At 36.5% G+C, this 25,561-nt stretch overlaps 1 protein-coding gene across 1 annotated transcript in view; it reads right to left on the bottom strand.

Moving 5' to 3' along the window:
* The window catches only part of LOC149567761 (Protein kinase superfamily protein), a 258,969-nt gene extending 233,644 nt beyond the window's left edge, over positions 1–25,325 (bottom strand). The window contains exons 1-2 of the mRNA XM_089821023.1: positions 24,337–25,325; positions 22,780–22,923 (exon numbers count right to left, since the gene is read on the bottom strand). Coding sequence (XP_089677149.1) covers positions 22,780–22,923; positions 24,337–24,837 — 645 coding nt within the window. The 5' untranslated portion in view covers positions 24,838–25,325. The remainder of the gene's footprint in view (positions 1–22,779; positions 22,924–24,336) is intronic.
* Positions 25,326–25,561: the final 236 nt, after the last annotated feature.

Raw genomic sequence — 25,561 nt, 5'->3', positions numbered from 1 at the left:
TTTCATTCTTGGATCAACTTGGAAATTCAGAGCAGAGATTGATGAGGAATGAGCTTTCAAAGTTAGATTTGAGATAAGAGATCTCTTTTAAAGTGAAAATCAAAAAATCAAAAAAAAAAAAATTTTAAAAAGGAAAAAAAAAGGAGAAAGGTTTCTCAATGGACAGGCAAGTAGACGTTCTTCCCATTTGGTTTGATTTGAACAAAAGGTTACCTCCATTGAATTTGTCTCAACTTGCAGGTGTTTCTCTTGAAAGTGGACTTGGCATTAAGAGGGAAATTTTCTTTTTCACAAATACATCAGCCTGCACTCTTTGTCAATTCAGAGGAAGATTGTCTTGTTTTCAAAGAGGATATCAATTGGGAACCAAAAAACATATATGGAAGAAGTTCTTTGTGAGGGCTACACGGTCTCTCACATTCAAAGTCTACTTGCCCATCTTGCCAAGACACCATTGACTTGGTCAAGTTTCAATTGGGTTGGTACGAGGATATATCAGTGGGGAGTGGTAAATATTTCTTTCAGCTTTTAAGTTGGACACCAAAGAATGCAGAAGGTAAGATTTATCAAGATGATATGGTCAATTCTGATGTTCAAGATAATCAAGTGGATGAACCTTCACACATTATATCACAAGGTGGAGAGGTTGACAATTAAATTGAGAAAACAATTGGATTTATCCAAGAGAGTGAAAGGATAGTAAGCAAAGGTCAACAGGTGAAGACATAAGAAGAACTATAAATGGAACATCAAAAGGTGGATGAAATGGACATTTTTGGTGAGCCTTCATGCATAATTCAAGGGGGGACTCTTGAGGATGGGTTGCAAGAAGTTTCAAATATCCTTCAAGAGGAAGATAATCAAGTGGGTGAATTGAACAAGGAATTACAAGATATCATAAGAGAATCAAGATATGAGGAAAATTTTGATAAACCAATACAAGGTGCTATCTCCACCACATTCTTTGGAGGGATGCTTGAAGATCCTATAGAAGAAATACAAAAGGAGTCATTGCCCAAAGCATTTCAAGGTGATCAAGTTGTTGCAAGTGACATGATTCACCATCAACTCTGACCTCCAGAAATTTTGCCACTTGAAATGGAAGTTGATGGGCGACTCACAAAGACGTATGATGGTTCTCCTACCAGTCTTGAAGGTGCTATGTTTGGTGAGAGTCTATATAAAGAATGGCAAGATGTTCCTGAGGAGAGTTCAATGGGAAATTACATGCTAGATAATGTAGCTTCTATGGACGAGGATATGCAAGGATTGTTGAATGGTGATCAAGTTGCTCCCATGGAAAAGGAAAATAAAGAACAGTTTGGGTTGATGCTACAAATGGATATTGTGTTTGAGCAACTTGGAGAGGTGTTTGATGGGAGAATATCAAGGAATCCTTGATTTTTGAGGATACACTTGAGGAGATTCTGTCATGCCCAAGATACAGGGCAAAAACACACTAACAATTTTATTTTTTTAAAGTGATAACAGGATTAAATGTAATACATAGTATTTGAATAGAATTACTTAACTTCCTCATACTCAAATATAATTACGAAATTTAAGTACCAATCAAATGCAAATCTTCTTAACATATTTGAACTTAAAATCGCATAATTGTATATCACCATTTTATCTATTTTTTTCAATACACATGCATATAACTAAAAATACGAAAATCTCATAAGCAAGGATATTACTCAATCATTTTTTATTTTATTTTTTTATTGTCCACCTGATTCAAAGGCTCCGTCGGGAAAGAACCAGGAAGAAAACCCGACATCGTTGCCATTACCTCAATAAATTTACAATAACGTTTTTACACAGGATTTCAATCCTGAGGAGAGATCTCCTAACATAACTGAATATCATTAACAATCTAAATTTCCTTCTTGGCCCTTAACAAGGGATCCATTTTGAATTTTGCAATACATTTTGGTGATCATGGAGAGAACGAAAATGGACCAGGTGACAACAAATATAACAAGGAGACAAAATCAGACATTCATCCCCATATCGGGTTTTCACAACAGGTTCGACATTAAATCAAAACTAGGGAGAAGGTGGATTTTTCCAACAGGAGATGTCAGACACAACACCAAAATAGGTGCCCAATCGGGGTTATAACTCAAGAACTTCCGTTCTTCTATTCTTACATGCCAAAACTCATACGTGGTTTGTGCTGACAGGTAGGGGCCCATAACACCCTACCCTCTCTCCCTCTTCTTGTCCTGAGAAGAGACTCTACACTGTTGGAGTCCAACTGAAAGACCTTTCCTGAAATTGGCCACTTCTTCTCTATCCAAGGGTGAGTAATGCCAAAACACCCATAAAAGAAAACTTCAAAATTTAAGCAAAACATGAAAGAAAAACATTCAAGAAAATATGTTTTCAATCTTTCCCAAGCATACCCAACATACATACAAGCATACCAATGAACAACACAATAACATAAGCATGAACCAAGCACGAAACAACATGAGCAACATGAACAACATGAACAACATGAACAAAGGAGATGAAGAACTCCTACCTTCACAAAAGGTTATGGTAAAATGAACAAGTTGAGAAGAGCTTTTCCTTCCTTGCCTTCAATCTTCCAAGACTTCTCTCTAAAAGTAGAGATTGGGTAACCACCAAAAACTACTCAAAAATGCCTCTAAATAAGATTCAAACTCAACCACCATAAAAGGGCAATAACTTCCCCCACTTGCCTAAAAATCTAGAAGTATCTAACTCAACTAAACCTAAGGCTAACCTCAAGGTGGGGTTAGGGTCATTCAACCCATGGTGAAAACATTCTATTTTCGCACTAAAGCAAAAATGGACTTTTTGAGTGACCATAAAAGTCAACAAAAGGGGCTAGGGGGGTGAAAAATGCTCCCAACCCATACCCATACCTCTTGGATATTAAGATTTCATGATTTTAAGCCTTAGGGATAAATTTGGTACCTAACCAATAATAGGACTATTTAGGACCATCTAACAACTCCAAAATGCAGACTAAGCACTAATCCAGATTAGGGGTAACTAAACTCGATTAAAAATAGATTAGCGAAAAAGGTCACTAACTCAGTCTGACTTAGGTCCATAGATTACTCAACTCACCCTAACTAGCATGCTGGAATGCACATACAATTCACGAGTGTCAAGCGACACTATAAAAATACTGTTACAAAACATTAACATTTACTGAATACAGAACAATACATTCATACATCTCATGATACGAATAAAATACGGACAACGGGTTTCCACAAATGGCACATAGGGTTCAGTTTCATTTCTCCATTAGATTTCTTGGCTAAAATATCCTGCACACTCATTGCACACATTAGTAGCACAAGAAAATCACATGCATCTATGTATATAATGTATCAGGGAAATTACATAAATTAAAACATCCATCTTTCAAATAAGTTAATTGTTTAATTCATTTCTAATCACATTTAATCATCAGAAATCATAAAATCAATACATTATAACTTATCCATTCATTTAGATTAAAATACTAGAATAATCATCGTTAGTGAAATTTCAATATTTAAACAATCGAGATAATGTAGTAGTTCTCGAATCACTGAGCATTAAACATGGATGTAACAACTGCTCTCAATTTCATTAGGACATTCACAATATATATATTACTTCATATCCATTTAAATCTCCTATAATAGTTTTAATAGAGAATTCATATTTGATAATTACATACGAGGAGGGTCCTTACAGATTCACAAGGATTCATGGGTCACTGTTCACAAAGACAAGCCCCCAAAGGCAATATTTCATGAGCTTGATTCCAAGATTGCTCCTGCCCGGACTACTAATGAGTTTGATGTAGATGTTAGAGGGAAGATTCATCACCAATTGCGACCTCCTGAAGCTGTGGATGATCGATTGATGTTTAAACAAGAGTTACCACCTGAAGCACACCAGGTTGTTTCTTTCCCTGCTCTTAAGGACGAGAGGTTTGAAAGTTTTTATTTTGATTATAGAAATTTTGGAGAAACAACTTGTATTTGGGTTAATCATGGACCTTATGAGTTGCCTCAATCGTTGGTCTTGCGTGATAATTTTTTAGAGTTTGAGTTTGAGGTGAACAAATTTTTTTCAGAGTACAAGGATGAGTTTGCGAGATTGAGAACTATCACCCAGACCTTGTTATTTTTGAACATCCTGCGAAACCATGTTAGATCCAGTGTATATATTAGATCGGTTAGTGTTGTCCCTTTAGAGTATTGTACATAGTTAGGGTAGATTTGTCTTGGACCATTTGATTCAGGAGAGTAGTTTAATTTCCTTTCAGTTGGGTAGATTAAGTTTCCTTTCAGTTGGGTAGATTAAAGTTTCCCTTTTAGTTGGTTAGAGTAGATTTCTTTTAGTTGTTTAGTTTGGATGTTGTGAGGGAGCTTGAGCTTGGTTTGCATCAAGTCATTTGATTTGAAATTTTTTTTAGCTTCCCTCAGTTGGAAAGCAATTTTGGTTTTTTGCCTCTGCAAGAGCAAAGGGGGGTCCACATTATCACTCGTGAACAAGGTGTGTAGATTTTACATTTTTTGTGACAAAACAGAGTCTGTCTTGTTCATTTCTCGAATACATTTAACAAAGTTCAGAGATTAAAGGATGTGTTTAGTCGTTTGTCTATGGTAGGACTTGTACTAAATTTGGGTCGAACTCGATGGAGGTTCTTAAGTTATTTTTGACATGGTTACAACATTCTACTCACACTTAATTGCTCTGAGTTCTTGGTGTTTTGAAGAGAAGTTGGACTTAGTAAAGGTTCTTACGTTATTTTTGACATGGTTACAACATTCTACTCACACTTAATTGCTCTGAGTTCTTGGTGTTTTGAAGAGAAGTTGGACTTAGTAAAAATCATACACCTGCTTCAGCGCCACTGTGGTCTTCCAAACCCTCTACAAGCTTCATTGCCTACAAACCAAACAAAAGATTGAAAAGAAAAGAAAAAAGAGAAAATATCATGAGAAAAGAGAAAAAGCAATAATTAAGATAAAATTTGGTTCAAGGGTGTGCAATCATCTCTACCGGTGTCATGTCCCCAATTTCTGCCCTTCCTTAGTGACAACATTTCTAGTAAGGTTGGTCTATTATTTGGTTCTCATAGGCCAGCAAACCACAGAGGGAACCAACCAAGGGGCTTTAAGAGTCATGCATGAGCTTCCCAAGTAGTTTGGAGCAGTAGACAACAGTTTCCTACAATTTAGGAGGGATTCCTAATTTGTAGAGATTGACTAGGAGTGGTCTAGGAGGCATTTGGAGACCTCGGCGAACGTTTTGGAGACTTAGAGTGCATATCCTATTTTTTAGGAAGAACTCCCAGTTCAATGACAGTTCTCTCAGAGGTGCACACAGTAGAGGATTCATTGGGACTCAATTTTGGTTGATTGGGGCTCTCTCCTACTTCTTAGGAGCATCCCTAGATTTTAGGGATGGACTGTCAGTTGACCCATCTTGTCCGGCATCAGTCACAGACAAGTGACAAGGTCAGATTCATATTTGATTTGTCATTTTGGGCCTTTTGGAACCATTTGGGAAATATTTTAATATATTTAAATATTTCCTAAGTTGGTGATTAAATAAATTAAAATAAGGTTAATAATATAACCATTTTGGAGTAATAAGAGGATTTTGGCTTCAATTGATCAGGTACACCTATGTGTTATAGCTCGTTGGAAAGGTCTCGAATTATTATACATGATTTTCACTATTTGTAGACTTTTTGGTGCATTCAACTATGGAATTTTAATAAAGTAATGTTTTTCCTATAGCATGGATGACTTTGATTGGGAAAATGTTATTTTATTATATTTTATTTAAAGGGCAAAGTGTAATTTCCCTTTAGGGTTCAATTTACAATTGAAAGGGGATATAAGGAGATGGAGACCTAATTTCTTATTATCTTTGGCATATTGAAAAACTTGTTTTTGTGAGTTGGCTCTGAGAGAGCAATTCTTCATCTGGGACGCAAACCCCAGGTTTTGGATTGGCTGGGACATAGCCCTTAGCAGTTATTGGCATTGGATTCTTCAGACAGTGTGCGTTGCTATCAGGGATAGAGTACACCATTCTTTATTGTGGATTCAGGTTGCAGATTTATGGTTTCAGCGTTACAGATTGATTCTTTCAGCTGGGACGTGATTCCTTGCAATCTTATGGCTGCCATTTGCAGCAGTTTGGCATCATTGTTGGATGTAAGCTCCTTGGAACTGCATTGGATTTATTATTTGGCTTTATAAATTAGAAATCTGTCTGGTACGATTTATAGCAATTCTGATTTGGCTCTATGTTCTTATTTATTTTCAGTCTCCTCTCATGTTTATTGTTCATTATTCATTACTATTGTGAAAACTATCAAAAATCACAAAACAAAAACAAAACCTTCTGCAACTTCTGTCTATTCTCAAAGACCATCAAAGAAATCACAGGAAAATATAGTTTATTAATTTAAAAACTACAGCAGATCAGCAAGGGCATCCATCAAGGATCTTTCAGTGGTATCAGAGCCTACATCCTGCCAGTCTATAGGGTTTGTAAGAAATTGTCACAACAGATTTTGGCATCTGGGTATTGGATAAAAAGTTTTGATAATTCATTTCAGCATCTGGGTACTAGCTAAAAAGTTTTGATAATTCATTTTGGCATCTGGGTAATGGATAAAAGGTTTTGATAATTCATTTCAGCATCTGGGTACTAGATCAAAAGTTTTGATACTTCATATTAGCAGTACAAGGTCGATTTTTGCTCTAGCATGTTAGTTTCAGTTGGTCAGTGTGGTAGTTCATTATGGAAAAATTGTTAAGAGATATAACCCTGTGGAAAGAATGGGAACAGTCACAACAAAAATTCAAGCTTCAATTGCAGCAGTTCAATGATTCTATGTCAAGGAAATTTGGACATGCTAGTGGATCATCATCTTCTTCTAGAAAGGATCCATTGCCACTAGACAGGAAAACGGAAGTAATTAGGATACTTGAGGAGTATAATACTCTTCCTCAATATGTTAGGGAGAACATTCATTTCAAAGATTACATTGACATGCATCCAAAAATTTGTCATAAGGTTAAGCTTGCAAAAAAGGAATACCATGCCATAGTTGATGATATGTTTTCATGTGAGAAAGAAGATTTGTGTCAACCTATCCATGTTCATGATAAAAACACCACAATGGATCAGTCACTTGCAGGGTATGCAGAAGAAAGGCATGAAGATGTGTTATCATTTGAGTTGCAGCCTATGAAAAACAAAAATCAGTAATCATGTGGGATTCCTAAAGAAGAAATAACTCTAGATCAGGAGGAGACACATAGCACACCATTGATTCATCAAGTTGATCACAAAATGGAAGAGATTACAATCATGGATTAGTCCATTAGGGATGCTGAAAGCATGTCTCCAAAGTCTGATTCCTATTCTAATTTTTGCAACAGTAGCTCTAGTCATGTGGTATCATCCATTTCACATAAAGGTAATGAGGTTGTTGAGTCTTCCTATGATGGTACTCAGGTTAAGTGTGTTGCACATGAGATTTATATTGTGGATTCAAATCACAAAGGTTTTGATTGTGTTTACCCCACCTTGGAAGATGTGAAAAAGGCTCAAGAGACGTGCAATGGATGGTCACATAGAGCTAAGAAGGCCAAGATGCTTGCTGCCCAAGCAAGACAACACTTACAAGAGGTCAAGGAAAGATGCAATCAGCTTGATAATGCAAGAACACAAAGAGAGTCATACATTAGATCTTTATTTCTTCCAACGGAAGAAAGTGAGGATGTTGAGCATACAAGAGAAGAGCTTCTTGAGGTAAGTCCACAAAAAGAGCATGTTGAGATGTGTGAAGAGGAAAAGAGTTATGATTTAGAAAACTCAGTTTGGTCTAGTTTGCATCATGAAGATTATGACATTCCTCTTTTAAAGAGCCCCTTAAAGGCTCCAAACAATGATGATATTAGTTTCACACTTGATGGACCAGCCACAAGTGTTATTTTCATTTGTGTGGAATGGACCATTATTGATTCTGATTTGGTTAGTCATGCATCATCTACAATGGAAGGACAATTGTTAAGATCATATGAAGCATCTTGTCTTAAAGAGATGATTAGGGAGACTAAGAGGCTGCTTACTAAGAAGATATTGCATTTTGATAATGTTTGGTTTGTTTGGCATACTACACCTTGGAGTTTGTTAGTAATGGAAAACATATCAGTTATGGAGATAGAGGTATGGATCAAATTTTGGGCAACTAATGCAGTTAATGGGACATGTTATATTCCTTTGAACACACCCCATGGACCAGCACCTTTAGAGGAGTCACCTACCTTGGAAGGAGAGGCAAGAAAAGACTGCAAAAACATTATAGAAAGGTATGAACATACTTCTGATTTTCTGACTTTGAACAGCAATTCTCTTTCATCTCATGAGTCAAACTTTGAACCTTGGGTTGGTTACATTCAAGTTGGGGTCTTCAAGTGTGAAGTTGATCCTTTCCTACTAAGAGTTGATGATATATTAAGTTGCATACCTAGTGGACCAGCCACAAAGAGCCTGTCTTTGTTGAAAATTAGAAACATCTCTCATTCATCAATGGGTTTATCACCTCTTCCATATGATAGGGCAGCGATGTACCTTTTGATTGAAGATTCAAACTTTTTAAATATTACATTGGGCTTTCAAGATCAGAATATAAGGGACTTCGTTGGATACATGGTTAAACAAAACATTTACTTAACAACCTTTAATGAAGGCACACTAATTTGTGGAAATATAGATAAAGTTGCAGCAGCTGTTTGGAGGACTTGGAAAAGTATTCAACAAACTTTCCTTGCCAATGATTGGCTCATTTGTGAATTCCTAACAGCATTGGTTGTTAGTAGTAATTGTGGCTTCATTTGGAGTGAAGTTTTTAGTTGGTTAGATGAGGTACAGTTTCACAACAGCAACATAATGAGTATCAACATGCGGGAGGGATGTGTTAGTGCAAAGATTTGGGATCTTGGTATCAACATGTGTTGGGCATTTCTTCAGTGGATTCATGTTGAGTTGTTTCACTCTTGGTATACAAATGTTTACATCAGAGTAGCGCAGTGGTTGGGTGGAGCAACATTTCTCAAATCGATATGGGATTCAGGAATTGATAATCCTATAATGTTGGGTACAAATGACACATGCTTTGGTTTTTTTCATGATGGCATACATACTTCATCTTTGAGTTTGTCATCTACATCCATTGATATAGCAGTGGTATCCTTGTTGATTGGTGATTCCATAGTCTTTGATTCCTTATGGACTAGTGGCTGTCCAAGCTGGAATCATTTACTACTTGACTTGGCATTGACTACATCCATGATTCAGTATGAGGGCATTGAGGAGTGTTTCTTTGGGACATTTGTTTGGCATTGGTATGATGACGTCTATGATATCATTCGAGTTGCTGGTCAGAATTATAGCAGCATTGTTAGGTGGTCATGTGGGTTGGAATACTGGTTTATGGGGGTTCACTTTCACACCTTGCTGGTCTGTTTCATTGTATGTATGTTTCATGGAGTGCGGTTGAGATACTTCTTCATCTCATTCAATACATTTGGTATTTTGGTTTGGGATCCGGGCCCTAGTCTCATTGATACATTGGTGCTTCAGGGTCCTAATGAATTGCTTTACAACTTGTGGTTCACTAATATTTATATCAGAGTGACGAAGCGTCAACATGGTGGTTCCCTTTTGAGGCGGATTTGGAATTCTGGAATCACTTGGATTTGCAGTTCAATAGTTGAGAATGTGGAAGCCAATGTAGGCTTACTAGAGTTTCTGCCTTTAGTGTTCCAGTTTGATTCTTTCGGAGAGCAATTCATTGAGGAGTTGACAGAGTTGGTACAGGATTTGATTTCTCTTCCTTCAAGGGGTTTTCATGAGGCTACTTGTTTGGGTGCAGTGCAGGACAGTGTTTCTAGAAAATGGAACTACAAACCTTCCAGGATGGCTTGGGACCCTGGGATCATTCTTGGTTATGGTATGGACTTGCCTAATGTTTGTGGAGTTGGATTGACATTGCTTGAGGACAAGCAATCTTTGGGAAGGGAGGACTGTCATGTCCCCAATTTCTGCCCTTCCTTAGTGACAACATTTCTAGCAAGGTTGGTCTATTATTTGGTTCCCATAGGCCAGCAAACCATAGAGGGAACCAACCCAAGGGCTTTAAGAGTCATGCATGAACTTCCCAAGTAGTTTGGAGCAGTAGACAACAGTTCCCTACAATTTAGGAGGGATTCCTAATTTGTAGAGATTGACTAGGAGTGGTCTAGGAGGAATTTAGAGACCTCGGCGAACGTTTTGGAGACTTAGAATGCATATCCTATTTTTTAGGAAGAACTCCCAGTTCAGTGACAGTTCTCTCAGAGGTGCACACAGTAGAGGAGTCATTGGGACTCAATTTTGGTTGATTGGGGCTCTCTCCTACTTTTTAGGAGCATCCCTAGATTTTAGGGATGGACTGCCAGTTGACCCATCTTGTCCAGCATCAGTCACAAATAGGTGACAAGGTCAGATTCATGTTTGATTGGTCATTTTGGGCCTTTTGGGACCATTTGAAAAATATTTTAATATATTTAAATATTTTCTAAGTTGGTGATTAAATAAATTAAAATAAGGTTAATAATATAACCATTTTGGAGTAATAAGGGGATTTTGGCTTCAGTTGATCAGGTACACCTATGTGTTATAGCTCGTTGGAAAGGTCTCGAATTATTATACATGATTTTTACTATCTGTAGACTTTTTGGTGCCTTCAGCTATGAAATTTTAATAAAGTAATGTTTTTCCTATAGCATGGATGACTTTAATTGGGAAAATGTTATTTTATTATATTTTATTTAAAGGACAAAGTGTAATTTCCCTTTAGGGTTCAATTTACAATTGGAAGGGGATATAAGGAGATGGAGACCTAATTTCTTATTATCTTTGGCATATTGAAAAACTTGTTTTTGTGAATTAGCTCTGAGAGAGCAATTCTTCATCTGGGACGCAAACCCCAGGTTCTGGATTGGCTGGGACGTAGCCCTTAGCAGTTATTGGCATTGGATTTTTCAGACAGTGTGCATTGCTATCAGGGATAGAGTACATCATTCTTTATTGTGGATTCAGGTTGCAGATTTATGGTTTCAGCGTTACAGATTGATTCTTTCAGCTAGGACGTGATTCCTTGCAGTCTTATAGCTGCCATTTGCAGCAGTTTGGCATCATTGTTGGATGTAAGCTCCTTGGAACTGCATTGGATTTATTATTTGACTTTATAAATCAGAAATCTACCTGGTACGATTTATAGCAATTCTGATTTGGCTCTATGTTCTTATTTATTTTCAGTCTCCTCTCATGTTTATTGTTCATTATTCATTACTATTGTGAAAACTATCAAAAATCACAAAACAAAAACAAAACCTTCTACAACTTCTGTCTATTCTCAAAGACCATCAAAGAAATCACAGGAAAATATAGTTTATTAATTTAAAAACTACAGAAGATCAGCAAGGGCATCCATCAGGGATCTTTCAACCAATGCTATAAAAATAATCACTAAAGGTAGAACCATGATTGTGGTGCTACAGTGATAACTCCGTCGAGGCTATAGATGCCTGGCTAGCAGCGGGGTTCTATCCAGGTTGCTTTTGAAGTAAAGATATTATAATAACTAAGTTTAATGGATCTGAGAGATTATCAAGTTCTTGTCGAGCGGGGAATAAATCATTTGCACACACGTGAGTAACTTATGGTCAGGGTGCTTAGGATCAACTTGAGAGTTCTTTCTTTTGCTTAGTGCTCATCCTTAAGTAGATTTGCGGATAGGCCATCTTGAGATTTTTGTTCTGAGTTGCTTATTTCTTGAAATGTTCAAGAATATTTCTTTGGGTTGATGCTAGATCTTGTGAGGTTCTCACACCATCGCCCCAAAACTTTGGGGACCCTCTTTTTTTTAATCGCCTTGGCAAATTTTTTAAGTTGTTCAAATTTTTTGATTTGATTTTTGAAAACTTTAAGTCTTTGACACCTTCAAGCTAGAAGGGGGAAGGTCAGATTTATTTTTACCCGCTTTCAACTTGATTTTCCAAAGTGGTCAATTTCATCCTTAGGCCAGATAAATTTCAAAGAGCAACACTTGGTCGGATAAAATTGTAAATTTGTACTTAGATGATTTCTTTTGAAAATTTGGATATAATTGTGTAAATTTAAATAATTTTCAAAAGGTGAAATTTTGTTAGATTTGAATTTTTTGGAAAATCTTGAATTTCTTTGGTGAGAAAAAAAATTTCTTTTGTGAAGATGAAATTAAATTGCAAAATCGATTTTAGACTCTAGAAATGATTTTATTTTTGTAAAAAAAAAAAATTAAAATGGCTTAGTAAAATCAATTTGAATTGAATTGCAAAAAATTGGCTTTAATGGATTAAAATTGCCCTGAAAATTTTTAAGTGTTTAATGAAATTGGTAATTTAATATTGAAAAATGGCTTTTGGCTAGCCAAAATCCGATTTTAATGACATGTTAATTGCCAAATCATCATTAAATGAAAATATTTAACATCTCCAAGGCATTATTTACTTTCTTTTTGCAATTTTGGTCTAATTGGCAATTTAAAAATCTTGGCAAAGTTAATATTTAGCTAAGCATTTAATTGGGGGCCATGTCTTGTATTCTAATTTAATTTATTTTTGCTCCCAAGGTCCCAGTCGACCAACTAGGGAGGATGAGCAAGTTAGGTATAAGAGGAAACTCTTTCCCCTCATTTCCTCATTCCTCACTCCTCTTTGGTGCTTAGGTAATTTGGCTAAGAGCAGATTTTTTTTCCTCTTCTTTGGCGATTTTCCTAAGGCAGATTGGCATCTTCTTTGGGTGATTTTTCCAACTAGGGAAGATTGGCATTATTGTTGGCAAATTTCTTCATGGTAGAGATCTCTATGTTTGACGATTTTCCATGATTGAGGGCAAATTTACACTCTTCTTGCTTGGCGAATTTTGTGGGAGCCGAATTTTGTGGGAGACAAAATTCTGATTTTTTTGAAAGGCTGCAATTTCTGGCCTAATTTGGGCTATTTTGTTTGGAGGAGGTTATTGTGATCAAAGGTCTGATTTTTTTGGGCAAATGGTGGACAATTCCAAGAGCACTAAATTCTGTTTTTTTCTTCTAGCTAGAGCCTCAAGTTTTGCAAGGGGTTTGAAATTCTCAATGTCTGATCCTAAATTCCAAAAGAAAGATCCAGCTATTGGTAGAGGTAACTTTTAATCATTTAGAGTTGGAAGGGGTCCTTAAGCTGACTTCCTTCTTTCATTCTTGTCTAGATATTGTCTCCCTTGGTTCTTCTTGCATTCATTGTCCTCCACTTTACCATCCCGTAATAGGGTGACGAGATGGAGGATGATAGTGCAAGCAGGAATCCTAAGGGAACAAATACTAAGAAAGACAAAGAGGATATGATGCCCAAAACAACTTTCTTCTCGAAAATGAAGCGAATAACCAATACCAATGTCAATACAGTAAACATGATACAAGTAAAGGACAGACTAAAAGAAGGTCAATCCCCCTTGGCAAAAAAGAGATATAGAACGCGGCTGCATATCACGACCCAAGCGGCGACACTTCCATTACAACCATGATGAGCGATATTGGGGTGGCGCTTGATTTTGAAGACATCAGAGAAGAGGATATCAATGAGACAAGACTTGGATCAAGATTGGATGAGTTAGGAAAGGTTGCTATCAAGAAGAAACATTTGGGCACCCTTTCCTCCCTCAATGCTTTTATCGGATTTGCAAAAGAGTATGAGAAGGATCACGAGAAGACACTACAAGCAGCAAGCAGCGTGATGAAATCAACTAAGCTCAAGATAAAGCATACACCTTGTCCTCCCATGGAAGAAGTCAACAAAAGGCTAGCTAGGTTCATTGCCTTAGCTAAAAGAATGAAAGAAAAAGGGAGAGTTATATTAGAAGATCATTTGATGTAAGCCCAAGTGGCAATTTTTCTTTCTTCTAGGATATGACAAGTGTTTAATTCTAATTGGCCACCATTTTGGTGCTTTCTCATTGGTTGCCACTTTTACACTTTTTCCATTGGTCCATTGACGAGATGGCATCTTCTCATTGGCGATGGGGTGGCAACCCTAATTAGGGTTTCTAGGATCCAATCTGGATCATTGATTTTCCTTTTGATCTCTACCGTCGGTTGTAATTTTGGCCTCTATATAAGGCCATTTTGCTCTCATTTGTGACAGAGTTATGTTGGAGAATTGTTGCGAAGATACTATCAAAATTGTTCTCTATTCATTGTTGTGGCTTGCATGGTGGATATACATGATCATTTTGGTGTATTGCATGGTTCTTCTCATCTCTCAAATTAATGTAGGATTTCATTTCATGTTGTTAGAGTAGAAGTAGATGGCTAATTGTATGGTGATGTTAATGAATGTTTGATAGGGATCTACAACTAGGCCAGTAGCATCTTAGCTGCTGGTTAGGGAGCCTTGCGTGGTAAACTAGTCCTTTTTCCTTGAATCATTGCATCTATGAAGGTGGAGCCGCTGGTTAGCTTTCATTAGATTTGATCCCCATTCATTTGTTAATCTTTCCATTCATAGGAGTAGGAGTAGAATAGTGAGTAGTTGAGTAGTCGAATTTCACTCTAAGAAAGTTAGGAAGGTAGAAATCATTAGAAGCATTATTGCCTCCTTGCGCAATCAACATTATCTAGCACTACACCCTCCACCATCACTATCACCATCAACATCACCTGGCACTCATACAAAATCATCACCATCTCGCCAAAAACCCAAGTCATCCTCGAATGAATAGCGTAAAGCCGCCTACATGATTACCAGCAAATCACATCGATAAACTGAGTGAGTATCCACAAGTGTAAGGAACATTGGAGTTATTCTCATATCCCATGAGCATTAACTTTTCAAGAGAGGAATTGTGTGTTTGATACTCCATATCAGATATTCAATTACTAATATGTTATTAGTGATACAAAAACTCACATCAACAACATCATCAGAAGGAATCTCCATACAAGTTGACTCTGGATCAGCAGTGAGGATTCGAAAATGGATTGGAGACTTTGCAAACCCGACAAAGTGACTTAAAGAGAGAAAATATGCATATGCAGTGGAGTGCGGAATGAAATGAATGGAATGCAGAATGAAATGGTATGAAAGTGAGAAAATGGAAGATGAAATGAAATGGAATGGAATGAGAATGCGAAGATGAAACGCATGAGAATGCATGCAAATGAAAATTGCTGATTTCAAAAGTGACTTAGTGTTTTCAAGACATTATTGCATGAAAAATGAATATGTGTAAATGCAACATGTAACGGGAGATGAATGGTGGAATGAGATGCGAATACGGGTGGAGGATGCACTTCACATGTAAGTGTTAATGAAGGATAAGACGGAAAGCATGGAAAGATACGGAAATATGTATTTGCTTACGAAGGCGCAAATGCATATGGAGGGATGGAAATGGAAAATGGAAGAGAGATAATGAGTTTTATAGTCACTTTTGGCCAAAAGGGGAAGTCAAAGTACATAGGAGGTGAAAATGACATCCTTTTGACTTTTCAAAATGTGACTTTTAATCAAAAATGAACCTTTTGGAAGCAATTACACGTAAAACATTTCGTGTAATTGTGTCATGCGAATGGAGGCAGAAAGGGAGATGGGTCAAAATGGGATTACATGCATGTGCGGATGATGAATGAGATGGAAAACATGAAGTCGCATTTGTCGAATGAAATGTGAGATGTCATGACATGGAAATGGAATGTGGAAAGTAACAATGCTTTTGCATGTAACGAAGCAAAAACAAGTTCTTGGGAAAGAGCTTGCAATTTCTCCGAGTGGAGAAAACCGGCAGGCAAACACAAAACGCAAAACACAAAAGAAACAAATGTACCTTTGGAAAGTGACTCAAACATACCAAGACGCAATGCATTTCAACACTCAAATTCGAAATTGGGACTTGGGAAAGAACCAAGAACATGAAAATGAACAAAAACTTCATTTTTAAAGAAAAAAAAGCAGTTTCCATAGCCAAGATTTTAACAAATGGCAACCATCAAGTAATTATATGCATAAAATCAGCAAAATAAGCATGAATTTAAAACAAGAAAGAAAGAGTCCACTTACATGTGTCAAAAATGAAGGAAAAAGATGCTCCAATGTTTGAAAAATTCTTCAAAAACACTTGAATCTTTCAAACTTCTGCAAAATCAAATGGGAGAAGGTAGCAAACAGAGATGCCAAAACGTGCCCTATTCATGCTCCATAATCCAACATTTTTGGATTCTCATGCTTGTGGGATGTTTTTGGCAAAAACGTTTTTCCTCATGATGCAAGATCAAAATGTTTTGATCTTTAATCACCAAAAAATGAGCCACAATGCAATGTACCCTCCAAAATATGCCAAATTGATTTGCTTGAGAGGAAAAACATGCATTAAAAATGGATTTATTTGTTGATTTCTCCGAAAACATGTCCTAGAATGAAGCTTTCAAAAATGTTTTTGAGCATAATAAATCCGTTTTAGAAGCAAGAGAAATCATTGCCAACCAAAAATGCCTCCAATGGAACAAATCTCATTCAAATCCATTGAGAAAAACTCAAGTTATGATCAGAATCGGGTTTTTGGAGGGCAAGAGCATGTTCTTCATCGAAAACGGACTTTTGGAGGGTCAATACATATATTAAAACATGTCTTTCTTCAAAATCAGACCTTTTTGGGTCACTTACACATTTTAAATAATGCATCTCTCCAAAATCGCACTTTTTGAGTGCTCTTACATATTTTAAAACATGCACAGGTAAAAATGAACCTTTTGGAGTAGGAAGCATATTTTAAAATGCAACTCACCTTTTAGATGTATAAGCATGAAAACTCCACTTTTGATGCAAAAGCATCAAAAAGGTCCACTTATGCTGAACTTTTGATGTAATGACATCAAAAAGGTCTACCAAAGTAAACTTTATATGCAATGACATATAAAATGTCCACTTTTGATAGATTTTACATGTTCTTGTATATAAAATGTCCACTTATGAAGACTTTAAGTCATTTAATTCACTTAAAATTATAAAAATGTTACAAAATGGATCAAAAACAATATTTATTTATCATATTTTCAAATATAACATATAAAAATTATTTTAAAGTAATATTTAAATATACATTTGATTTTTAAAACCAAAAATTAAACTAAACCTATATAGTTATATAGTTACTTTAAGTGAAAATTAAAAAGTAACTCAAGTTAAAATTATAATATAAAGTGCACTATAGTCACTTTAAGTTATCAATTTAAAAATAAAGTAACTTAAAAACATAACAAAAAGTGAATATAAATTATATTTTTCAAAAAGTGAAAGTCAAATTGAAAATATAACATCATATTTTTAATTCATGTTGTTGCACCCAAAAGGTCGACTTTTGAAGCACTAAAATGGACATATCTTTTGACTGACAACTCTGATTGACCTCTAGGTTAGACTGAATCAGGCATGACATGAGCAAAACCAAGGGACTAAAAACAAACAAACACAAACTCAAAAGCAAAGAACGGACAATGAAGGCTTCAAAAATCAAGCAACAGCTTGACAAAAAGCAAAACAAAAAAGACTTGACGAAGACCTTTAGTAAAACAATTTGATATACGAATTGAAATGGATCGATCGATCAACATTAAGCAAATGAATATCTAATTTAAGCTTAGAGAAACATGAAACTAGCTTGAAAAAGTTTCGTGTTGTTACCTGCATTTTGTCACCGACAAAATGCAAGACAATAAAGTTTGTCAAAGGTAAGAAAAATGTGGTGGCTGATCTTTTATCTCGGAGACCTCACTTATGTTCTCTGGCAGAGGTTTCAGGAGATTGGAGAGATCAAATTGCAGAAGAGTATGCAAGAGATGATTGGGCTTCTGGGATAGTTAGGGGCACCATTCAAGATGACAAGTATGTGGTGTTGAATGGGTTGATCAGATTTCAAGATAGGGTTTATTTGATTCCTACATCATAGTTTAGAGAGAAGATTCTGAGGGCATTTCATGATGCACCTACAACTGGGCATCCAAGGGTCTTCAAGACCTATAGGCAGATCCAAGAGCAGTTCTCATGGAGAGGACTCAAGGATGATGTTCAGAAGTATGTTAGGGAGTATGCAGTTTGTCAACGGTATAAGGGAGAGCACACATTTCCTACAAGTTTACTACAACCCTCGCCCATCCCAGATAGGAAATGGGAAAGTATTTCTATGGACTTCATCATTGGTTTACCACGAGTGCAGGAAAGAGATTGTATTTATGTGGTGGTTGACAGATTAACAAAGTTCGCTCACTTCTTTGCTATTCTTTCTATTTATACAGCAGCACAGGTTGCAGATTTATTCTTTGGAGAGGTGTTTAGGTTGCATGGGATACCAAGATTCATTGTTAGTGACAGGGATAGCAAGTTCATGAGCGCCTTTTGGCAGGAAAGTTGTTCAGGCTGTGCAATACGAATCTTACACCTAGTATGAGTTACCACCCTCAGACAAATGGGCAGACGGAAATAGTAAATAAATGGGTGGAAGGCTATTTGCAAAACTATGTGATTGCACAGCAAAGAGCGTGGGTCAAGTGGTTATCATGGGGGAGTATTGTTACAATACCACATATCACATGACCATCAGGATGACTCCATTTATGGCATTGTATGGGTATGAAGCACCCAGCTTCATGGATTTAGTTTTGGGGAACAGTCAAGTGCCCAAAGCCAAAGACCTGTTGCATGATAATCAAGATATCCTTAGAGCACTCAAAGAGAACATACAACAAGCTCAAAATTAGCAGAAGTTGTATGCTGATCAGCATAGGGTAGAGCGCAGTTTCGAGGTAGGCGATATGGTGTATTTGAGGCTACAACCATATAGGCAATCATCGCTCAAAAAGAGCGGAGCGGAAAAGCTGAAGCCTAGATTTTATGGTCCCTACAAGGTGATTTGCAAAGTGGGAGAAGTCGCCTATGAACTTGAGCTTCTACAGGGCAGTTGGGTGCACAGTGTATTTCATGTGTTGAGGCTTACGAAAGCCATTGATCAGAGTGTAGTTCCTTCTACAAATTTACCCCCTTTGGATGAGGAGGGGAAGCTTGTGTTAGTACCTAAGGCTATTCTGGACACCCAAGAGAGGAAACTCAAAACCAGGATAGTGAAGGAGTATTTGGTCAGATGGAAAGACCTGCTGGAGGAGGATGCTACATGGGAGACTGAACAAGTTATTCAACAAGCTGGATTGAGATTGCTTGAGGACAAGCAACTTCAAGGGGAGCGGACTGTAATGTCCCCACTTTAGCAGTCAACCAAGTGTGTGTGCGTTAGCCTAATTCTACGTGGTCTCGAGGGCCAACAAAGGGTTTAAAGGGATCTTAGAGTGTTTTAGCCTAGTCATCTCTAGTTTGGGCCAAAACGGAGTTGATTTACTCAGTTTCAGGCATACTATTTTTAGTAAGCCAGCAGGACACAAGGGAGGCTAGTTTTGGTGATTGAATTTGATATAGAGCTTTTCGACGAGCTATCACTCATGCTATTCGAAGTCTGATAGCTAATATATTTTTATGCCTAAAGTATTATTAAAGTAGCAATTAATTTAGTTGTAAAATATTTAAGTGTTACTATAATATTAAATTTTAAAGGGATGTGTGCAAATCAAAAGGGGCACCTAAGGGAGACATATGTGATTATTTTAATATGTTTTATATCGCACATCTTTTATTCCATATTGCTCATGTGAGTGAAATAGACCCTTGAAGAAAGAATAAAAGAGAGTGTCAGTGGCTTCATTCAACAGGTGGAATATGAGAACAAAATTGATGTGTGAGTTGCAGATTCGTTCTTGGCATTAGAGGACATCTATCCTCTCTTGTTACATTCTACACGTCATTCCCTTGGGGTTTGGCCTTTGGAATTCATTGTTATCATCTTCATTAACAGGCAGATTGGGCACATTTCTAGCTACAGGCGGATTGGGTGTTTGCTCATATCATTCTCGCTTCTTGTCCAATGGTTATGCCATTGTGAAGGGATGATCTTCTGAGGGTCTGGAACTGATTGAAGGCAGATTTTACTGTAGCACGGCACTATTCATTTTAATGTAGCAGCAAGATGGGAAGTCATTACTAGAAAATTATGTTATAATGCTGGAGTAATTAGTGAGTTGAAAAGTCTGCTATGTATTTGATTTTATTAGTTGAAAATTGATATTATTTCAGCAGTAATTCAATCTTCAGTTTGCATATTATTATAAATTCCTTCTTGTTCATGTTATGTGGTTTCAAATCTATGCTAAGGCATAACAACAAACAAACATTTTATTTCCGGAGCCATAAAAGGGTTTAAACATTTAACGGAGAAATTAAGAGTTGGATGCAAATTATTTGACTAGATTCCTATCAGTAGTTGGTTCAATTTTTGGGCAATTCTAGGGTGTCCATTACACATTCTTTCCAATGCTCACTTAAGAGTGTGAAGGAATGCACTATTGATTTTATTCATTGTTCCCTTCTCCATTTCAACACCTTTTGCTTCCCACATAGTTTCTTCAATATTTTTATGGGTTTTGTCAAAATGCACTAAGGCTGCAATAACCACATCATTTGATACTTTCAACTCATCCTCCAAATTATATGCTCCAAAATCATCAACCTAAAATGGAATTTCTAACTGATCCTTCAAATCAGTCCCTATAGTAGCATCTTGCTCTAGATTTTGAATACTAGGTTCCATAGGTCAAAAAAAAGGCAAAATATCACCAAACACACAATATTTCACGAGTTAGAGTGCTAAACGAAATAAATGCACCAATTCTCAGCACCATGATTTCCAAATAATAGCTGCGATTTTTGGTGGTAAATATCACCAAATCACACACAAACACAGTTGAAAACGTAAATTTCGTTGACCATTTCATTTATTAAATAATATCAGTCAGTTTTAACTTTTTTGGTTTTTAACTTTTTGGCCTTATATGCCCGTGCAGCTATGCATAATACATATTTGTTGACCACTTTTAAGAACTTGTGATGCATTTGTGAGGCTTTCATAATCATTTCTAGCAGCGTTTGGACCCTTTTCACACCTGCAATCATCCTATAAGGGCTGCAATCATATTTCTGGAAGCTGTGGTTAGTTTGGACAGGCTGCGTAAAGCTTTTGTAGGCCTGCAAACTTTTCCCAGTGGCCTGCAATATCAAACTGGGGCCAGCATTCATCTCTTTGGGGTCTGCATTCATATCAGGATTGGGGTACATGTAAGAAGGGGAGACTACTTGGGCAGCATAACCCAGAGATCCTATGCTGCCTGTTGGTGTTTGTACAACACTAGAAGCTGCCATGGTCTACCAGGTTCTTATGTTTATGGTTATTAAATAAAAATGAAAAGTTGAAATCAGTATTCAGTGAATGCAATTAATTGAAAGGGGAAGTTGTCTATTTTCAGCTTACTGTATTCTAGTTATTGCATATAATGAGTTGTGAAATGTTGAATAAGTAGAAAGGAAATCAATTGGCTTCTAACTGTCAGATTAATCTAAATTTTCTGTTAGTCGATTCTATTAGTTGTGAGCAGCTTGTGCATTTCCTAGTAAACACCTTACAGTATTAACTGAGTAGCTTGCCAAATGTTTGACGAAATGTCAAATCATCGACTTGTGAAGAAAATTGATGATCAATTAAGTTATTGCCAGGGCAGGGTAATTACATTGTGCCTCTATAACATATGAACAAATTACATATATACCCTACATAAAGCTGTGATTCAGGAATTTGAAAGTTATTAAAGTTAGAAACTTGTCAAAGGTATTTAATTTACTCTTCAAGATAAAACTGTAACTGACACATCTTTCTTCATTTTATGGTGTCGGAGACTCAACATAAAATTGCAAACATTTTAGGACAGCCAAGAAAAAAGTAAGAACTTAAAGCAATGTTGAAATATGAAATTTCAGGTACTGATGAATTTTGGTATTGCAATCCTTGAAATGAAAGTTTCTTGGACACTAAGAGCTAACAGAATATTTCAAAACCTTTTATAATTATGTTTTCTATCTTTTGCATTGATTTTCCCTGATGCAGTGGTAGGAGATATGATACTTGTCACAAGCGCACATTTTGTACTTCATGTTCGCATTTCCAGACATTGAAACGTTCTAAACACCACCATTATTCTTTTTTTCCATTTCGTAGAAGTTTCATTGCATTTTCAGAAATAAAGAAATTCTTATTTTCATAATAAGAAATTTTCCTATTTAGAATTTGCCATGCAGCTATCAATTTTAACATTTTACAAATGATCCACAAAAACATTGTTCTTAACGAATGCATCAATTGCCTACAATCCTAAACATAAATTTCAAAGTTAGTTACTTCAAACACAAAAATCCGATAATTGTTAGTTGTACCTCTTTATCATATGGTAGGTTTAAGTAGTATAAGAATTGTCTCATCCAAATTGCAAAGTCTTGTTGGTTATTGTTATTTGAATCCACTTTTTAGGATTTCTTAAGTAACAATTATTGACTTCAAGATCATAATATAAAAAAAGATTCCCTGGAAGGCATGGATATTGTATTTAAATAGATGGTTAAAGTCTCTATTATTGACTAAAGAAGACAGGAAAGGAAACTAAAATGAATTTATTTTTGTTGCAGATTATTTTTAGCAGTGTATCTAAAATTTTACATAATATACCTGTAACTTGGCAAGCTCCTCTACAAACTCTTTCGGAAATAGATCAGATCTTGTCGATGATAACTGTCCTAGTTTGATGTACAATGGACCAAGTTGCAATATGCATTCCCTTAGCCAGGAAGCCGTTTTTCGCCTCCTTATTTTCTGATTACAATTGAATGCAAAAAGAAGATTATCAGGAACTGTGGAGATAGAGACATCAAAAGCAACAGTGAGTATGTTCATAACTTAGTAATCAATCAATAAACTGACCATAAATTCATCACATCCAATGATAGTTTTCCGACATCAAAAAACCTTGACTTGACTATTATAGAGTTCAATTCATTTGTTGTTAGCTATGAATTTACAGAGAAAACTGAAGAAAGTCTACCCTAAAAAATGAACTAACTCGTTTATTAATTACTAATAAATGAAAAATGTTCGCAGCCTAAGTTAACTTAACCAGACACCAATAGATAATACCATGAAAAAGAACAGCAATACAAAAAACATATGGCTAACATTATTCATTGAATTCTACTATAACAACAATACAAAGAACTGCCTACGTTATTCATTGAATTTGACCATAACATATGGCTTTAAAGAAGAAAAGTGAATTCCTCTAATCAATGAACTAAGATGGAAACAAATTATTTATTTGACACATATTGCAGTCCTAATAAACAAACTGCTAGAAGTGAGACTAACACATATTAGATATTTCACTCCAAATTCATCATAGGCTATAGCACACAAGCAAATGGCTGTTGGATGTGTAGTTATCTCGAACAATTGTTTCCTTCCTATACCCCAAACGTCCACTAAACTATCAAATAAACACACCAGTGCCCGTATCGATACTTCAACCACCTCTCTTCCTCCAACAACCAAATGGAAGCAAGTCAAGGAACCTATAGTTCTTCTGACAATCATTCTGTATGTGCTCTGATGACACCAGGATATCTAACAATCAGGATGGTCTTTTCCTTCATATAGCTAGTCTAGCAAATCACAGCAACAACACCTTCAAACGAAAGCACTCTCTCAAAAAAATTCTGTCGTTTTCTCCTTGCCATGCTGCAGCACTCAAGCATGAAGGTAAACACTCTCATGACGGAGTCAAGCCCAGTCTAGCTCATGATGGAGTGATGGAATCAAGCCCAATCTAGCTCTGATACCAGGATAAAAAATAATGAAAAATAACAGAAGCATTAAAAAGAAATACATACAAATTGAACTGCCTATGTTTGCGATTGAATCCGATTACAATATATAGCTTCAATGAAGCACAACAAGCTCCTCTAATCGAGGAAGTAAATATGAAAATAAATTAAGTATTTTGATAAATTATTTTACTTGAACAAACTGCTAGAACTGAAACTATCATAGATTTCGGTCCAAATTTACGAATTGTGGATGTTGGCTGCGTATTTGTATCCAGCACAGTAAGCTTTAAAAAACTCTACATTTTACTTGAGATATTTAGATTAACATCCAAAAGCTGTAATTACGAGAGACTCGTCTCAATTCGAGAAAAAAAAAATTCATATGGAATTGGTAAGAAAGAATTGCCTGCTTTTCTTCAGAAAAGCCGCCAATGTAAGTCCATTTGGCTTCATCCAAGTACACACGAGCTCTCAGAGAAACCACAAACGACCACACATCAACTGTCCTCTCAAGCCTCGTGTAATCCTCTCTTGACCAGCTGAAACCTTCGTCTAGAACCAATTCTTCTTTCCCGTCTATCTCCGGCAAAATTCTCCTCCTCTGTGGCAAAACCGCTAAATTTGGACGTCCATTGTTGACAGAACCGTTGGAAACCTTTCGTCCATTGCCAACAGAACCATTCGCAGCCTTTTTCCTAATGGCTAAGGCCTCTTCAACGGGCACCATCCGTGGCTGAGCCCCAACCTGAGCCTTTATACAACCGGAGTATAATCGTCTGCTTCCAACCTTGAAACGCCAAAGCCCGCCATCATATGACGCCAAGTTTCCCTGCACAAATGCGGGGCTAAGCCTTAATTCCTCTATCATTCTTCCGCTGCAGAAACAGGAGGCCGGCACCGCAGCCATTCCTAATTAATTTGTTTTGTGTCAACTGATGGAATGTCAAGCGAAAAGACAAACGTTTGCCCTGCGGAAGGCGTATTTGACATTAACGTTTGCCCTGCCGAAGGCGTATTTGAGTCTCTTTGGACGTATCTAAGAGATAAATTGGCGCAAGGGCAAACAGCAAAGCGCTAAGTTCAAAGCATTTTTACGATATCGTGGCATATTCCGTGACATTAGCTAGTTTTCCAGATTACGTAAGTGAGCTAAACTTGTTCAAAGTTTGTCTGCAACCACGTGTAATTCGTCTCGTGGTTTCAATATTGTCTATTTTTTTATATCTCCCAATAGAATGACGTATTTAAATTTGTCTGGCGAATACCACACATGGTAGCTACAGCGCCAGTTTCTCAACAGAGGCAATGCTGCATCCCAGGCCATGTTTTCGTCCCCTGGTTTTTTTGTCTTTTTCTGGGCATTAAGCTGAAGTGCCGTCATGTGGACCATAAATTCAGGTCAATTGAGATGATTGAAAGTGAATGGAAATCTATTCTAGAGACCATCTCGAATGTCTGTATGCATTGAAATAATAATAATAATAAATTTGATCAAAGTAATCAATAGGATCAATAGTAGTATACAAATCTCACTATCAATACCAAAATTTTATGAAGTTAGTCATTTCATTTTGATCTTATAGATTGTGATCAAGTTTGGTTTAATTTTATCTATTATCTCCTTTAAAGAT

Source organism: Cupressus sempervirens, chromosome 3, assembly GCF_028749045.1.
Source record: "Cupressus sempervirens isolate cs-2001-9-10 chromosome 3, ASM2874904v1, whole genome shotgun sequence".
NCBI lineage: Eukaryota > Viridiplantae > Streptophyta > Pinopsida > Cupressales > Cupressaceae > Cupressus > Cupressus sempervirens.
The sequence above is the reverse complement of the archived record's forward strand: the minus strand, read 5'-3'. Positions and strand labels throughout refer to the sequence as shown.